Consider the following 14,501-nt stretch of genomic DNA (forward strand, 5'->3'; position numbering starts at 1 on the left):
GAGGACCAGGGGGAGGGGAAGAGGGAAAGAGAGTTGGGGAGAGAGAGGGACGCAAAACTTGAGAGACTATTGAATGCTGAAAATGAACTGAGGGTTGAAGGGGAAGGGGGAGGGGGGAAAAGAGGTGGTGGTGATGGAGGAGGGCACTTGTGGGGAAGAGCACTGGGTGTTGTATGGAAACCAATTTGACAATAAACTACTAAAAAAATTACTGACTTTTCTACAGGTGTTTTTGTCTTTTTTCCATCAAGTGATGAGGAAACAAAATGGTCATATGGCTGTCACCGAACAGGACAGCCCTGCACATTCCTGTTAGAGATGACAGAAGGAAGGCTGTGAGTCACTTTAAGAGCCTTCCTGGGATGCAGGCGCCCTGAGTCGCAGGGCCAGGCTCTGTAACCGGGCGTCACTGCCCATCCTTCTCTCACGGCCGAGAGCATCCCTTCTCCCTGATCCCAGGAAGCACCAGGACGATGACTCCCAGATCTGGGTGAGCGCTTGAATCACATTGTTCAATTTTAAAACCGCCCAGGCTAAGCCAGAGCACCTTCTGTGTCCATAAGTAATCTGAGCTTTTCGTTTTGCCTTTCATGAGTCTGAGGAGCGGGTGGGGAGAAAAATGACTGTTGCATAGTGTTCATGGGTAATTCTCCATCACGTAGGACAGGTTACTGTAAAAAACTTATTTGGGCATTTGCTCCGATTATCCCATTTGGGATATTTTATGACCAAACTTTCTCTGCAATTAGCTCCACCCATTGTATCAAGTTAAGTGTAGTCAAAGTGCTTAATGAATAATACATACGTCCAATTACCTCTTGCTCAAATATATTTATCAGTGAGCAAGTTTACTGTATGGGAAACTTGATATATTAAGACATAAGATTATACCAAAATATTTATAAAGAAATTTTGAAGCGAAATGCAAAGGAGGGAGCTGACTGATAGAGGGGTTAAAACACAAAAGACTGGTAACACTTATTAACCAGCTTTATTACTTTTTCTTTGATTACTGTTGAAAGTTAATGCCCCATGCTCATGGGATAGGTGTGTATTTTCAGCCACAACTGTACCTGTGATAGGAGTGTTCGCAGCGCAAGAAGACGCCCTTGACTTGCCGCTTCATGTAGTGGTGACCGATCTGCCCAGGAGCCTGTTGGAAAAGACAAGATCTGTGAGTCTGAGTGCACCCTGAGAGACCCAGCCAGGTCCTGGGAAGCATACACTCTTCAGAGTCTGTGTTCAACAGGGTGACCTAGACCCCTGACCGAATACCAGGAAGTCGGATTCTTGTCTAAAAGATCCAGCCTGGCAATTTCCGAAGGCAGAGGGCTACAATGCATGTTCTGGAACTGACCTATCCCAGAACTACTGTCCCTTTTGAACTGTCTTCCCTGGTGGTTCCCCCCCCCGTGTGGTTTTATATGATCCCGGGCTGGTGCCCAGTGATTTTCTTGTCATTTAAACAGGGTCAGCATTGTTGATTCTATTTAACGTACATGGGAGATCATGGTGGAGGGCTTTAAGTGATTAAACATGCAGACTGTGCCAATCAGAAAAACATTCCTGTTACGGGTATCACTGGCTGGTAAACTGAAGCAATGCTGGCTAGAGGGAAAATCTTCCCCATGGAATGTGATATTGTTCGCCAATATCCCTCCCTCTTCCTCCTATTTTGGATTTACAGCATGCAATAAACAAAAGTAATGTTTAAAAATCCTGCTGATCAGTCCTAGTGCAATTGATGAGATCAGGTGCGTTCAGACTGGCATGGCCATAGACAGTCCTAGTCCAACTGAAATAAAGTCACATAGCTGGTGGGAACACACATTTTATGAAAAGCACATCTGAAGCTCTCTGAATAGGTCAGGAAGTCAGGGGGAGACATAGTTAGGTGTTGTACCTTAGAGCCACTGCAATGCTCCTGTGTTTTCCTACCTTGAAAACGTACCTATGCTTCTACAGTTATGGTCTCACAGAAGAACTTTGCCAAAACACCTTAAGTGAGGTCCAAACTATGTCACTGAATAAAATGTCGGCCACACACCACAGGATTAATGAAATGACCGAGTGAACCTGGTAGAGAGGGCAGAAATCAACTGCCAATCCTCAGTCTTCTTTATACCCAGTGCTATTACGGGATAGTAGTGAAGATAAAAATCCCGAGGGTGAGGGGACAGTGTTTCTCTTCCTGTCACCACAGATTTACCAGTAATGGTCCTGGAAGCTGATGCCCAGTAGCAGTGACTACATGTGGGACCCATGCAAGCGCTACGTGCATTACCCGCTTCCTTCTCACGCTCGCTGAGGCATATACAAGTATTATCTCTAGTTTTTTTTATTTTTGTGTTTTAATTCTTTATTTTTGAGAGAGAGAGAGACAGAGCAAGCAGGGAAGGGGCAGAGAGAGAGAGAGAGAGTGAGAATCCCAAGCAGGCTCTGAGCTGTCAGCACAGAGCCTGATACAAGGCTTGCTCTCACGAATGCTGAGATCATGACCTGAGCTGAAACCAAGAGTCAGATGCTTAACCGAATGAGCCACCCAGGGCCCCCCATTAGTTCCATTTTGAAGCTGACGAATGAAAGCCCAAAGAAACAATATCATTTAAGGAGAGCCACATAATCTAACTAGAGTTAGTTATGACACTGTTCTGCTTTTCCTTTCCAGCCAGCATTATTTCTTGCTTATTCAAAAGATTAGCAAGGCAGACATCCAATTCCTTGAGCTGTCAATGGAAAGAAGAGTTAGTGTTATTAGCTTTTGAGTATCCTTTCTTTCCCTTATGCAACACTCCTAGTTCATATAAAAAATAGAATTGGAATGCACAGCAATAAACATTTGTTGATAGGACAATATTTGGTGACAAAGCAATCATTTCTAAGAAATTGGAACATTGTGTTCTCACTAAATAAAATGCAAAAGTCACTGTCATAAATAATATTTGGGGGAACATCTATGTTTTGAGTTTCAGCTTCCGAGATGAAACGTGATGCTTTAAAAATCATACACATCAGTGTGCCTGGGTGGCTCAGTCAGTCAAGCATCTGACTTTTGATTTCAGCTTAGATCATGATCTCACAGTTCTTGAGATAGAGCCCTGCATCAGGCTCCTAGCTGACAGTGAGAAGCCTGCTTGGGATTCTCTCTCTCCCCCTTTCTCTGTCCCTCCTCTGCTCATAAGCTCTGTTACTCTCTCAAAATAAATAAGTAAACTTTAAAAAATAAAACTCATACACGTTTGTTTTATCATTAAAGTAAACTTGATTGCAGAGTGAAACTCTGGAGAACTTAAGAACATGTATCAATTTTATTGTGAGTATTTAAATCAGGAAATTATAATAACTTTCCAAAGAGATCACATATGTGAAATCACTAAGTTCAACTTGCTCAGCAGAGCAGTAGTAAATTAACAGTTTTAAGTAATCATTGCTTCAATATATGAATTTAAATAATCGTTTATAGTATTTATAATGATTATGATGATCATGTTTTCTCTCCTGTATATTGGCTTAATAAGTTTCATGACCTTAGTTTACCTCTGAAAGATACATGCTCAATGACATGATGCCGATTCATTACTGCTGTCTGTGCTTTCATTGTCACTAGCTAAGTGGCAATTAACCAGATGTCGAGACTGGGAAATGTTTAGAGAAATAGCCTTTTGGGTTCATTTTGGGCTCATTTCTAGCTAGTATATTTATGAGGCTCATTTCTATCTAGTATATTTATGAAGACCTTTAAGGGACAGCAAAGTGAACCATATTTGTAGCTGATGGGAATTGATATCCTCTTTTGCAAAGTAATGTGTTTGCCCATCAAAATCATTATATTACATTTCTGAACACATTCAGCGTTGCACTTCTGAACACATTCAGCGTTGCTGGCTGGGATTCATAACAGAAAGGGGACAAAAAGAAAGGAAAAGGATCATTTAGCAAATGGGCCACAGAAGGACCAAAATAAAGAAACAGAAGTGTTTGAACATATCGCCCCAGACCCCAACTGCCACCTGCCCCCCAGACTGTCACGCAGCTCTCTGTGGCACTCTCAATTTCTCTTTCACCAAGACTTCAGTCTATTTTGGTGGGGAGAAAAAAGGCTGAGCCAGATTTTACCTATGTGCATTTGCTGTTGTTTCTATTAACATGACCTCCAGTGGCCTAACAAAGGAGTTCAACGTAATCTGCAGGGCAGTGTGGTGGGTGTCAGTGACAAAATCACTGGAAATACGCAGTGTTGGAAGAGGCATCTCTTGGGCCATCCGGCAGGGACCAAGGTGTAGGAGGGTGCACTGCCTTCTTACTCCCTGGGGTGACCTCAACTCAGCTCTGCACACCAGCAGGGGCCCCCAGCTGGCCGCCATTATTCCTTCAAGAACTGGCCTGGGGATGCGGGGTGGGTTGAAGGTTGGGGGTCGTGTGGGGAGCAGGAGAATGAAATGAGAAATAGATGGAGCTAGAGCACAGAAACTCAGGAGAAAAAAGATGGAGGGGCCAGGCAGGCCAGGATTTGCATCCCAGTTTAGGACAATGACTTCCATGAAGTCATCTAACTTCCAAGCTTCAGTTTCCACCAAAAATGGGACAGGCACCAACAACAGTCAGACAGGGCCAAGGGGGGACTGGAAACCAGCGGGTGCAGCGCCTGCTCTATCAGCACACAATAAATAATAACCTTTGCTAAACAATTTGGTCGATCGGGGGGCTTTTAATAGGAATTTTAGGGAACAATAATTTTTCTCCAAAACTAGAGAAACTCGAACCATAAATAACAACATCTGTTGACCAAAATAATTTTCAGTGCTGTCAATTTAATAAACTAAAGCAACTGAATGATTTATAAATGTATTTAAGCCAACAAACAACGTCTGGTGCTACATTTCTTTTTCCCAGGGGAGCGCCAGGAACTGAAGATCTGCCCATCGTGCATGCACAGCCCTCGATGCGCCGTGTCTGTTTGAACCCTTCTTACTTAACTCTGAGAAACCCCACCTCATTCCTTGTTGTGCCGGAGAAGAACCTCTGAAACTAATCCGTAACATGTGAGAATCACAGGTACTAGACCATATTCCGGTTCCCATTTTGAACTAAGTCTCCAACCCTCCCTCTTTCTTCCCTTCGAAATCTGAAATTCGGCAGCTGCAATTTTCTATTCAGCTGTGTTGCATATAAAATATCTTACCTTCCAACACAGACGTGCTTTATATTAGAACGATTTGTACGCTTTCTCTCAAAACCAAGCAAAATGATACATATCTTCACATACAACAGTTCAGTAATTTTACAATCTTGTCAGACTTTAACCAGGTGGCTAAGATTTTTTTAAATGTCCTATTTAACTCTTTAGGATAAATCCTTCAGTGGGAAAACTGCTTTACAAAGCACCTGTAATTTCACCAGCTAATCAGACGCCTTCTGTGAAGGCCTCACTGTGCCACACAAGAGGGGACCGGACTATATTTAGAAACGACACCAGTCCCCAGACATCTGGCACATAATTTACAGGGACGGAGCCTGCCCTGTTCTGTAAACACTGCATTGCTAGAGCAAAAACGTTCAACTTCTGAGATAAAGACCGTTTGGGAAGGGTGGAAACCATACCTAAATCACCGTCTCCCCAAGGCACTTCAAGCCAGCCACTGTGGAGGTAAATCCGACTCATATCTTTTTATCAGCGTAAAAAAACAACTCCCTGGTCATTTGCTAGCTCTATTCCGCCATCTTAAGGAGCTCTAAGCTCCTTGTGACGTGACCTTTCACCTGCCTAAATAAAACAGCTTTTGAAAATCTGATTTCTCAAAATTGTCTTTTCTTACTGATCATTCCTCTTTGATAAGTTGCTCACCCTATTTTTTTCTTTACAGTATGCGCCTTGCAAAAAAATCCAAGTATTACAATGAGATCTCTACCCAAAGCTCTGATGAAACCAGTCTCTTTCCTAGAGAGTCTCTGCCTGGCTCTCCTTCCTAGGCCCGTGTGCAGAAGCACGATGTGGCCTTGCCAGGAGCTAAGCTCACAGTGGTGCAGAGGGCTTTCTGAGTTCAAGTCACACCCACTTTCCTCAGTTGGTCTCAAAATAAGAAAGTCAGGACACTTCTCTCAAACAGGAAATTGTAAGGAGGGGACGGGAAGCAATGACATTTTCATGTATGAATCAGTACCAAACAGTAATACATTTTACAACTCCCTTTGCTATAAAGCATTAAATCAACAATCTTCTTCTACATGGTGGTGGATTTACCAAGAAGTGAGTAGAAACTTGAGTTCAGGACGCCTATCTTGTACGGATACTTTTAAGACTCTGTTTGCAACTTCATATTATTTTGTTTAAAGAAGATCTCAAAATGCAGACAAACATCTGGCCCATCCCTGCTCACGGGGTTTACAAAATAATTAAAACATCACCAGGCATTTACTGACCCTGATTATGGACTTGTCTGTTTAACCGTGTAAACAAAGTTACACAAACCCATGAGAATATGCTTGACTAGGACGGAAGTGTAACGCTGTTACAGCCAGTCCCTCCCAAGCTTGAGACCGTCCTTTCTTTGCATTCCTGCGGCCTCTCTGAAAGTTGCCTCGGAAAAGTCTAGTCCAGGTCTGAAACCACCAGCCACAGCTGTGCCTTGGAAACTTTAGGTATAAATGGTGAATTGCGTGGGATATGCAACTGACTCTAACTGATTTCTTGTTCATGGCCTAGGATCCCTTCATATCTCCTAAGAAGACAGTGTCTGGTCCCGAACAGAAAAGCACAACAGGTAAGTGAAAAAAGTGCTAGAATCGATCTCAAATTATGAAAAGAAAAAAAACCCTAAATTTCTAACGAAGCTAAGACACTGGTTCCACCATGATATCCACAAATATCCAAAGTCAAGAGGAAAAGACATTGTTAAGACTTCCTTCGGTAACAGTGCTACTCTTGGAAGAGACTAGTCCATCATCCCAGTTACTTGTCACCGGTCTCCGGGCTGTGGGCAGAGCACACTGGACATCTTCAAATGGATCTGAGTTCAAATTCTGGCACAGATCCTAGCTGTGAACTTAGTAGTAATTAACCTCTTGAACGTCAGTTTTCTCAGCCGTAGTGGGAAGGATAAGTCTATATGCATCACAGGGCTAGAGTCGAATGTGAACTACTTAGCATAGTACCAAACGCATTTGAAATACGTCAACACAATCCAAGAGTCATTTTCAACAATTATTTCCATATACCTGCCCATTAGTTTGCAACCTCTTCAAAACAGGAGGTAGAACAACTTAACTTATTTAAGATTATGAAGCTTGAGCTCATCTTATTCCTCTTGCTTATATATTTGTAGGAGGTATAACTAGATAGGGAATGGTCAAAATTATCTCATCTCCCAACTCTCCATCTCCAACCTATAGCTCTTCCCTGCACTTTCCCACAACTTTCTGTGCCAGTTTCACCTAGGTATTTTGCTGGCATCTCAATACATTTCTAAAACTAAACTCCTCTTTCTCTGAAAACCAGTCACTTCTTTTTCTTCTGTGTTGCTTTAAACAATACTATTCCCCCCACCCCATCACCTGGCACTAATAACTGTACTAATACAGTTATATAACTAATAACCGGTCTTAACTGTAAGCACAATAATTTTCAAGGAAACTTCATATACGTTGACTGTGTCGTGTGCTGTTTTGCAAGGAGGCAGTTATTATTGGCTCGTCACTTCTTTTTCATGAATTTTCATCAACCCAAGCAGAGTCCTAGCATCTACCTACACCCACTCTTAGGGGGAATGTCTTCTAGTCCCTACAATAGAAATATTATCTGCATGTTGATTACCCAAATTTGTATCTCCAGACCAGCTCTCGCCTCTAAGTTCCAGACTTAAACTGCCAGCTGGCTCTTCTAATTTCTTCACTTCGGTATTTAAGTAGGCAGGCTATTCAACTTCACATGGAAACCGAACTCATGCTGGGCTCCTCCTAAATCTCCTATCAGTACCTGACAACGCCACTCATCCAGGTCCTTTGAGGCTAAAAGCTTCCCGGGTAATCCTCCATTTCCATTTCTCCCATCACACAGGCTAAAGCCAGTAAGTCTCCTGCCTCTCCCATTCCAATGGAATCCAGACTTTGCCGTTATAACCCCCACAGCCGCTGGGTTGGTACCGGCCACGATTTCCCTCACCTGCATGCTGCAAAAGCCTGCTGACTGGTCTGTGTGTTTCTACTCTTGACCTTCCCATAGTCTGTTGCAACCACAGGAGCCAAAAATGGTTCTTTTTAAGTCACAGAGAACCCAGTGGCTTCCTTTCTTACTCAATGTAAAACTCGAAGTCCTTCTCGTGACCCGCCAGTGTCTCCAGGCTCCTCTCTGACCTCAGGTTCTCCTTCCGACCCCTTCCATCAGCCACACTGACCTCTGTTTTTCCTCAAACACACTTCATGGACTTCCGCTCACTCAGCCTGCCATGCTGCTTTGTGAAATACGCACATGGCTTTCTCCGTGACTTCTGTTCTGCACGAGACATCACCTTCTCGGAGAGCATTCCCTTGGCCTCTTGTATGAAGAAGTTCTCCCTGTCCTGTTGTTCATTCTGTCCTTACCCTGCTTTGCTTTTCTTCTTCCCGCTAACTGCCACTAGTACATAAGATCTTAGAAAACAGGGCTTTGTGTATTTTATTCATTGCCGTGTCCCCAACACTTAGCACATTAATCATGTTCACTGATGAATCAGTGTTCAAGATCACACGATGCTCTAGAGCTTGGGGGCCCTGACTCCTAAATTCATTGGGTCTTCCATTGCCCCAAGGCTGCCCTCCTCCATCAATGAGGCCGGAGAGGATTTCCGTGAGCAGTCTTGCCCCTCATGTCCACCCATTCTATTCATTTGTTAAACATGTATGGTGACCTCCTCAGCAATTTTCACCCTTCTAGATTCCAGAGATACACAAAGAAGAGTTACGTATGGTCTACTTCCTTTTGAATTCAATTTAGACTCTCTGGTCTTCCTGACCCCCATCTCTCTCCCAACTTTTTCTTTCTTTCTTTCTTTCTATTTTTTTTTTTTTACATTTATTTATTTTTGAGGGAGAGAGAGAGACAGAGTGTGAACAGGGCAGGAGCAGAGAAAGAGGGACACGCAGAATCTGAAGCAGGTTCCAGGCTCTGAGCTGTCTGCTCAGAGCCCGACACAGGGCTTGAACCCACGAACCGTGAGATCATGACCTGAGCTGAAGTCAGATGCTCAACCGACTGAGCCACCCAGGCGCCCCTCTCCCACCTCTATTAACACTGTCACTGAAACCCCTAGAGTGCCGGCTGCCCCACACAGCGTCTTGAGGACAGTTAGAAAAGGCACGCTGGGCACACAGGCACAGGCACGCTGCACCAGCCAGTGGCTGCTGGGAAAACGCCTTGAGGGCTCATTGCTCTCAGGCTCACAGCCGTGAATGGCCCACCACTGCAGTCTCACACCCCCATCCTAGAATAAAAGATCATCTGCCGTGTGGATTAGACCTTCTGGTTTTATTTTCTATTCCTGCCTTCTCGTGCCCCACGCTCACGTTAAACTGGACTGTTGTACATGTTTTCCCCGGTTTTTCCTGTTTTGCATCATCTTCCTCTGCTCAGCTCTCTTTCCTCTGTGGCTGGCTGGCTCTCTGCTTCACCGGTCCGCCTGCTCTGAGGGCTTAAGAAGTCCAAACAGCAGAAGTGGCTAGAAGGTAGCTTCCCTTAGGTGGGGAGTGAGACACTGGGTGGGGGGAGGTGTGTGGGAGGGGGAGGAGAAGACAGCCAAGAGGAAGAAGGACAGAGAGGCAGGAGGGAGGTGTGAGAGGGAGGGGCACAGGAATGGAGGGAGGGAGAGGCAGAGAGCGACAGAGATGGTTTTAACGCTGGTCCTGAGGCACAGCAGATGCCTAAGTCCACGCTGTGGCCATGACCCTGAGAGAAGAGAGGAAGCAGAGGAAGAGAGGGGCCCTCAGCTCTTGTGTCCCCACCTTCAGGACAAAGTGGCATGCTTTTAGGGGCCACAGATGTGCTGAACTTGTTTCAAGGGATTACTGGGCACGGCCAGCAGGCTCATCAGCAGGAGGCCTGGGGGCTGAAGGCCACGTGCCCCGCTCCCTGCTGCACTAGCCTTCAGCTCCCACCTCGACCCAAGGTCAAAGAAAGGATGGGAGGCGACATGACTAAGAAGATAAAGTTCTTGGGGCGCCCGGGTGGCTCAGTCGGTTAAGCATCTGACCTCTGCTCTGGTCAGGATCTTGCTGTCTGTGGGTTCGAGCCCAGCATCAGACTCTGTGCTGACATTTTGGAGCCTGGAGCCTGCTTCGGATCCTGTCTCTCTCTGACCTTCCCCCACTCGCACTTTGTCTCTCAAAAATAAGTAAATATATATATATATATAAAATAAATAAAACAGAAAGATAAAGTTCCCAGTCAACCTGAGGGATGGAAGTTCAAGCAGGCTGTCATCTTTTGACCCTGCTGGTTTTCGGGATGCGGTCCCGCCTGGCCACACGGGGCTGGTTCTCCCTGACCCCCTCGTGCCCCGCCCCAGTGCTCCAGCGAAGCCCAGGACCCCAGCTCCGTGGCTGCCCCGCGCTCTGACTCTGCACCCCTGCGTTTTCTGCAGTCAGTCGCTCCCTGCTTCCTCAGGGCGCTGTGGAGGAGGCTCGAACACGGGCCATGGAAGAAGGAGAGTCTGGACTGGACACCTGACCACCACGTATTTGCCACTGCAACTCGGTGAGTTTCTGTTGCTAAATTGGTCTCCTTGTCTGTAAAATGGGGGCAGCGGTATCTGCATTTTCTAGCTGTGAAAAGGGTTAGATGGGTGTGAGAAGTGTTTGAACCGAGTCTGTCCTCAGTAGAACCCTGACTCCGTTTTCCACCGTCCTGAGGTTCAGTTCTACAGACTGAATCGCGGCCTCCTAAAGTTCCTATATTGAAATCCTGACGCCCACTGTGAAGATATGCAGAGCTGGCACCTTTGAGAGATAGGTAAGCCACAGGGTGGAACCCTCCAGAACTGGGGTTAGTACCCTTGTAGACATGGCTCCAGAGAGACCCCGGGCCCTTCACCGCGGGAGGGCACAGTGAGAAGGTACCAGCATTGAGCCAGGAAGAGGGCCCTCACGGCAACGTGACCCTGTGGACCTTGATCTTGGACTGCCTGTTTCCAGAGCCATGAAATATAAATTTGTGTATAAACTACGTAATCTCTGTATTTTTTTTATAGCAGCACAAATGGACTAAGGATTATTTTGTCTGCCACCAAATTCCTATGTTGAAGCCCTAACACCCGATGGGACTGACTATATTTGGAGATACGGCTTTTAGGAAGTAATTAAGGGGAGACCAGGTCATGAGGATGGGACCCTCATGTGGGCCCTTTGATCTTGGACTCTAAGCCTCCAGAACTAGGAGAAACTTAATTTCTGTTGTTGAAGCCACCAGCCTGTGGTATTTTGTTATGGTGGCCCAAGACGGAGATGGTGATTAAATGCTTCCAGTTAAAGTCTGTCCCTGATAAAGCCAGGGAGCACCCTCTGTCCTTCTGAATGTTCAGTGAAACCTTATCATATAATATTTTCTCTTCAGCCAAAGAGCACACAGTGTACTTAGTAGGCTGTTAATCCATAATGGGTCCATAAATAAGACTACAAAACAAACTAATTAAACACATTAAGAAGTTACCTTCTAAAAATGAAAAAGAACTATGGAATTGTTGTCTATGTTTTCATATAATAATGTATAAATTTGAAATAGTAGCAACAACAGCTGTACTGTCTTATTCAGTTATGAAAGTGGGGCGTTACATAGGATAATAAATAGATTGTAAAACACAAAAATCACAATGCTACTTTCCAAATATAACCATACGTTTTCTTGTATATACTTCCCAATTTTTTTCTAACTACGTACTTTTTAAATCAAGATACAACCATACTACTCAAGATTGTTTTTAGCTCTGTTTTAATTTGTATATATAATTCTACAACATTTTAAATGGCTGTAGTATATCTTGTTGTATAGGTATATCATTATTTATTTAACCTATTAAATGTTTAGGTGGCGTTTAGTTTTGAGAAATTAATATTATTTCTTATTTTTGTGATACAGCTCACAAAATTACCTTCAGCAAAATGGGCCTGTTCACACTCTAATGAACATTTGGAACATCTGGAACATCTGGAAACATTTAAAGCAAAATCTATGAACGTTTGCCAAGACTTTATCCTTTTTTTTTTAATTGAAACATAGGTGATATCTCTTTTATTTTCAATACATTTAAAACTATGTCCAGGAAAATTGTGTAAAACTGTATTTTCTTTATACAAAATTAGATTTTAAAATATAATTTTCCAGCTTATTTTCAACTTTCTCTGGACACTGTCTTCAGTGAAAGTGCGTGAGACTCATCCAGGTGAACTAATTTTCTTTTGTTTGTTTGTTTTTAGCCACCTTGCCAAACTCTTTTATGCTGCTCATACCTGTGGTCAAGTGCATATTTAGGTAATTTAGTCTTCAACTTCAGAAGGCATAGGACGTTCTTTATTCTACAATAATATCCTAAATTCCTCCTGGATCTAAGGACCATGTGAGACTATTTATTACTGCTTTCCCACCTCTAACACAATGCCTAGCACATAGTAATCACTCAATAAACACTTGTTGAGTATTGTCTTTTTTGTAGTCAACTACTTTATATTCATGCTAGTGTGTCATCAATTTTTATTGATAATTGTACGGTTAAAAAGTAACTAAAAAGTAATGTGTCCTGGGGAGGAAGAATTAGGTAGTTTTCTCTGTCCTTTAAAGAAATGATAGTATTTCATCCTATTTAAAAGTATTCCTTTAGATTTTTAAAATTTATAATACTTCATCAATAATATTCTTCAGATTTCATCTATTACGCAGTAACTGCAAGTGTTACAGTGTTTTTGGAAATAGAGGTTTTCTGGAACAGAGGGTCCCCGCTGAGTCTGCGTTTCCAACAGTTACGTCTATTATTGACCATACTGATGTCCCACTAAAATTTACATTTGGAGTATTCTTTTTAAAACTGATTTCCTCACAAACCTCCCCTCAGGTACTGTGCTCATTCTCCCTTATACCTCTCACATTTTTTTTTATTTACTAAAACTAATAACTTTGTGTCAGAGCACTCTAAGAAACTCGTTCTGTACATTTCTTGCCTACGTCACCCTCCTATGTTCTGGTCCAACTTAAATGATTCAAAATATTCATCTCTAATTGCTCGTAAACAGTCTTTTCCTGCTTAACAGCATCATTCTTTGCTTCCATACGAACTTGGAAGCAGCTGCTAGAATGGAAAGGTAACCGAGAGACTAAGAGTTTACCGTTGTGTTCCATCTACAGTCATAGGAATGAGTCCACAGATGCATTCTCCATACACTAGAAAGTGCAAACAGTGCAGTCCTTTGCCATGCCATACATTCACATTTCAGAACCCACGTTCTGGAAAGCACCCACAGCTTAAAGTTAGTATTTGCAAAAAAACAGGTCAATATAGTTTATTGCAGGATACCAACAGATTTGCAATGGCTGCTATACTAACCTTGACTGGTCAGAATACCCCAGCTAGCTTTTCGTTTAGTAGAACATTCTTCTACACTCGCTAGCCTTCTTTTCGTGAGGATCTGCTTTACGCAGTCCCTTTCACCAGCAGTATCTGCGGGCATTGTGTGGTGGTCGCTTCTGTCTGTGACAACCAGGCATAAGAGCAATTGTTCTCTCGAGCCAGAAGACATACCAGTGACTGGATTGCTAACTACTTTTTCCTTCCCTTCAGACTTCCACAATGACTCCTGTGTGCTAACTGGAGAATGGCCTGGATACTGAGCTCTATTCAGAAACACTTGGAGCAGGGTTAGTAAGGAGCAGGTGGGGGATGGGCCAGAAACATAGAAGCATTTTCTATTTTTAAAGCAGAGACTCTGCTGCTGCCGGAAGTATTTAACTATTTGCATATTACAGAAAGTAAAAAATGTGTAAAACGGCATTTCTTACTCAGAAACGGAACAGAAATGAATTCTACATTTAAAATAGGAAAGCCTATCTGAATTATTGACAAGTCAATCCCATGTAACATTGCCCCTTGAAAACAGCTACAGACAGAACGCTGGAGTCAGAAAGCTGTTGTGATCAGTGACTGGCTAGCCTTTCTTCTTCATCCTCAGGAATAAATAGTGTATGTGCATTAGGATCAGCTGGTACGCGGCTCATGTTTGTTTCGTAAGAAGCTAAGTTTAGCATTGGCTCCCCTACAAAATCGCAGTCCTGTTATTATTTATATAGGCACAGCTCACTGTTGTGATTTTTTTTGGAGGTCATTTCTAGGCCAGAAGGCGTCAGTGGGCACATGCAGTACAACAGAGATTTTTCACCCTAAATGGCAGAGCAGAGAGAGAGGAAAAACCACACATGCCTGGTGTTTTTGCTGGCATGTAAGTTAGAACAGGCCACACTGTCCATGACTGAGTCCAGGGCAGTGACGAAC

At 43.5% G+C, this 14,501-nt stretch overlaps 1 protein-coding gene and 1 long non-coding RNA gene across 4 annotated transcripts in view; one reads left to right on the top strand and one right to left on the bottom strand.

Moving 5' to 3' along the window:
- LOC115287538 overlaps positions 1 to 14,501 on the top strand; it is a 35,120-nt gene that overhangs the window by 13,102 nt on the left and 7,517 nt on the right. Inside the window, exons 2-8 of the long non-coding RNA XR_003906529.1 lie at positions 227 to 490; positions 1,023 to 1,174; positions 4,894 to 5,055; positions 6,704 to 6,761; positions 10,611 to 10,723; positions 12,439 to 12,493; positions 13,794 to 13,870. This is a non-coding gene — a long non-coding RNA (uncharacterized LOC115287538). The remainder of the gene's footprint in view (positions 1 to 226; positions 491 to 1,022; positions 1,175 to 4,893; positions 5,056 to 6,703; positions 6,762 to 10,610; positions 10,724 to 12,438; positions 12,494 to 13,793; positions 13,871 to 14,501) is intronic.
- Positions 1 to 14,501, bottom strand: part of ASB5 (ankyrin repeat and SOCS box containing 5) — a 49,160-nt gene that overhangs the window by 7,386 nt on the left and 27,273 nt on the right. For 2 of the 3 annotated variants that reach the window (XM_029934048.1, XM_029934067.1), the window contains exon 2: positions 1,074 to 1,153. In XM_029934048.1, coding sequence (XP_029789908.1) covers positions 1,074 to 1,153 — 80 coding nt within the window. Of the gene's footprint in view, positions 1 to 1,073; positions 1,154 to 13,559; positions 13,700 to 14,501 lie in introns of those variants that run through there. The other variant, XM_029934057.1, reaches the window with a different exon arrangement.

The sequence above is a fragment of the Suricata suricatta genome, chromosome 1 (genome assembly GCF_006229205.1).
Source record: "Suricata suricatta isolate VVHF042 chromosome 1, meerkat_22Aug2017_6uvM2_HiC, whole genome shotgun sequence".
In the NCBI taxonomy this organism is placed as follows: domain Eukaryota; kingdom Metazoa; phylum Chordata; class Mammalia; order Carnivora; family Herpestidae; genus Suricata; species Suricata suricatta.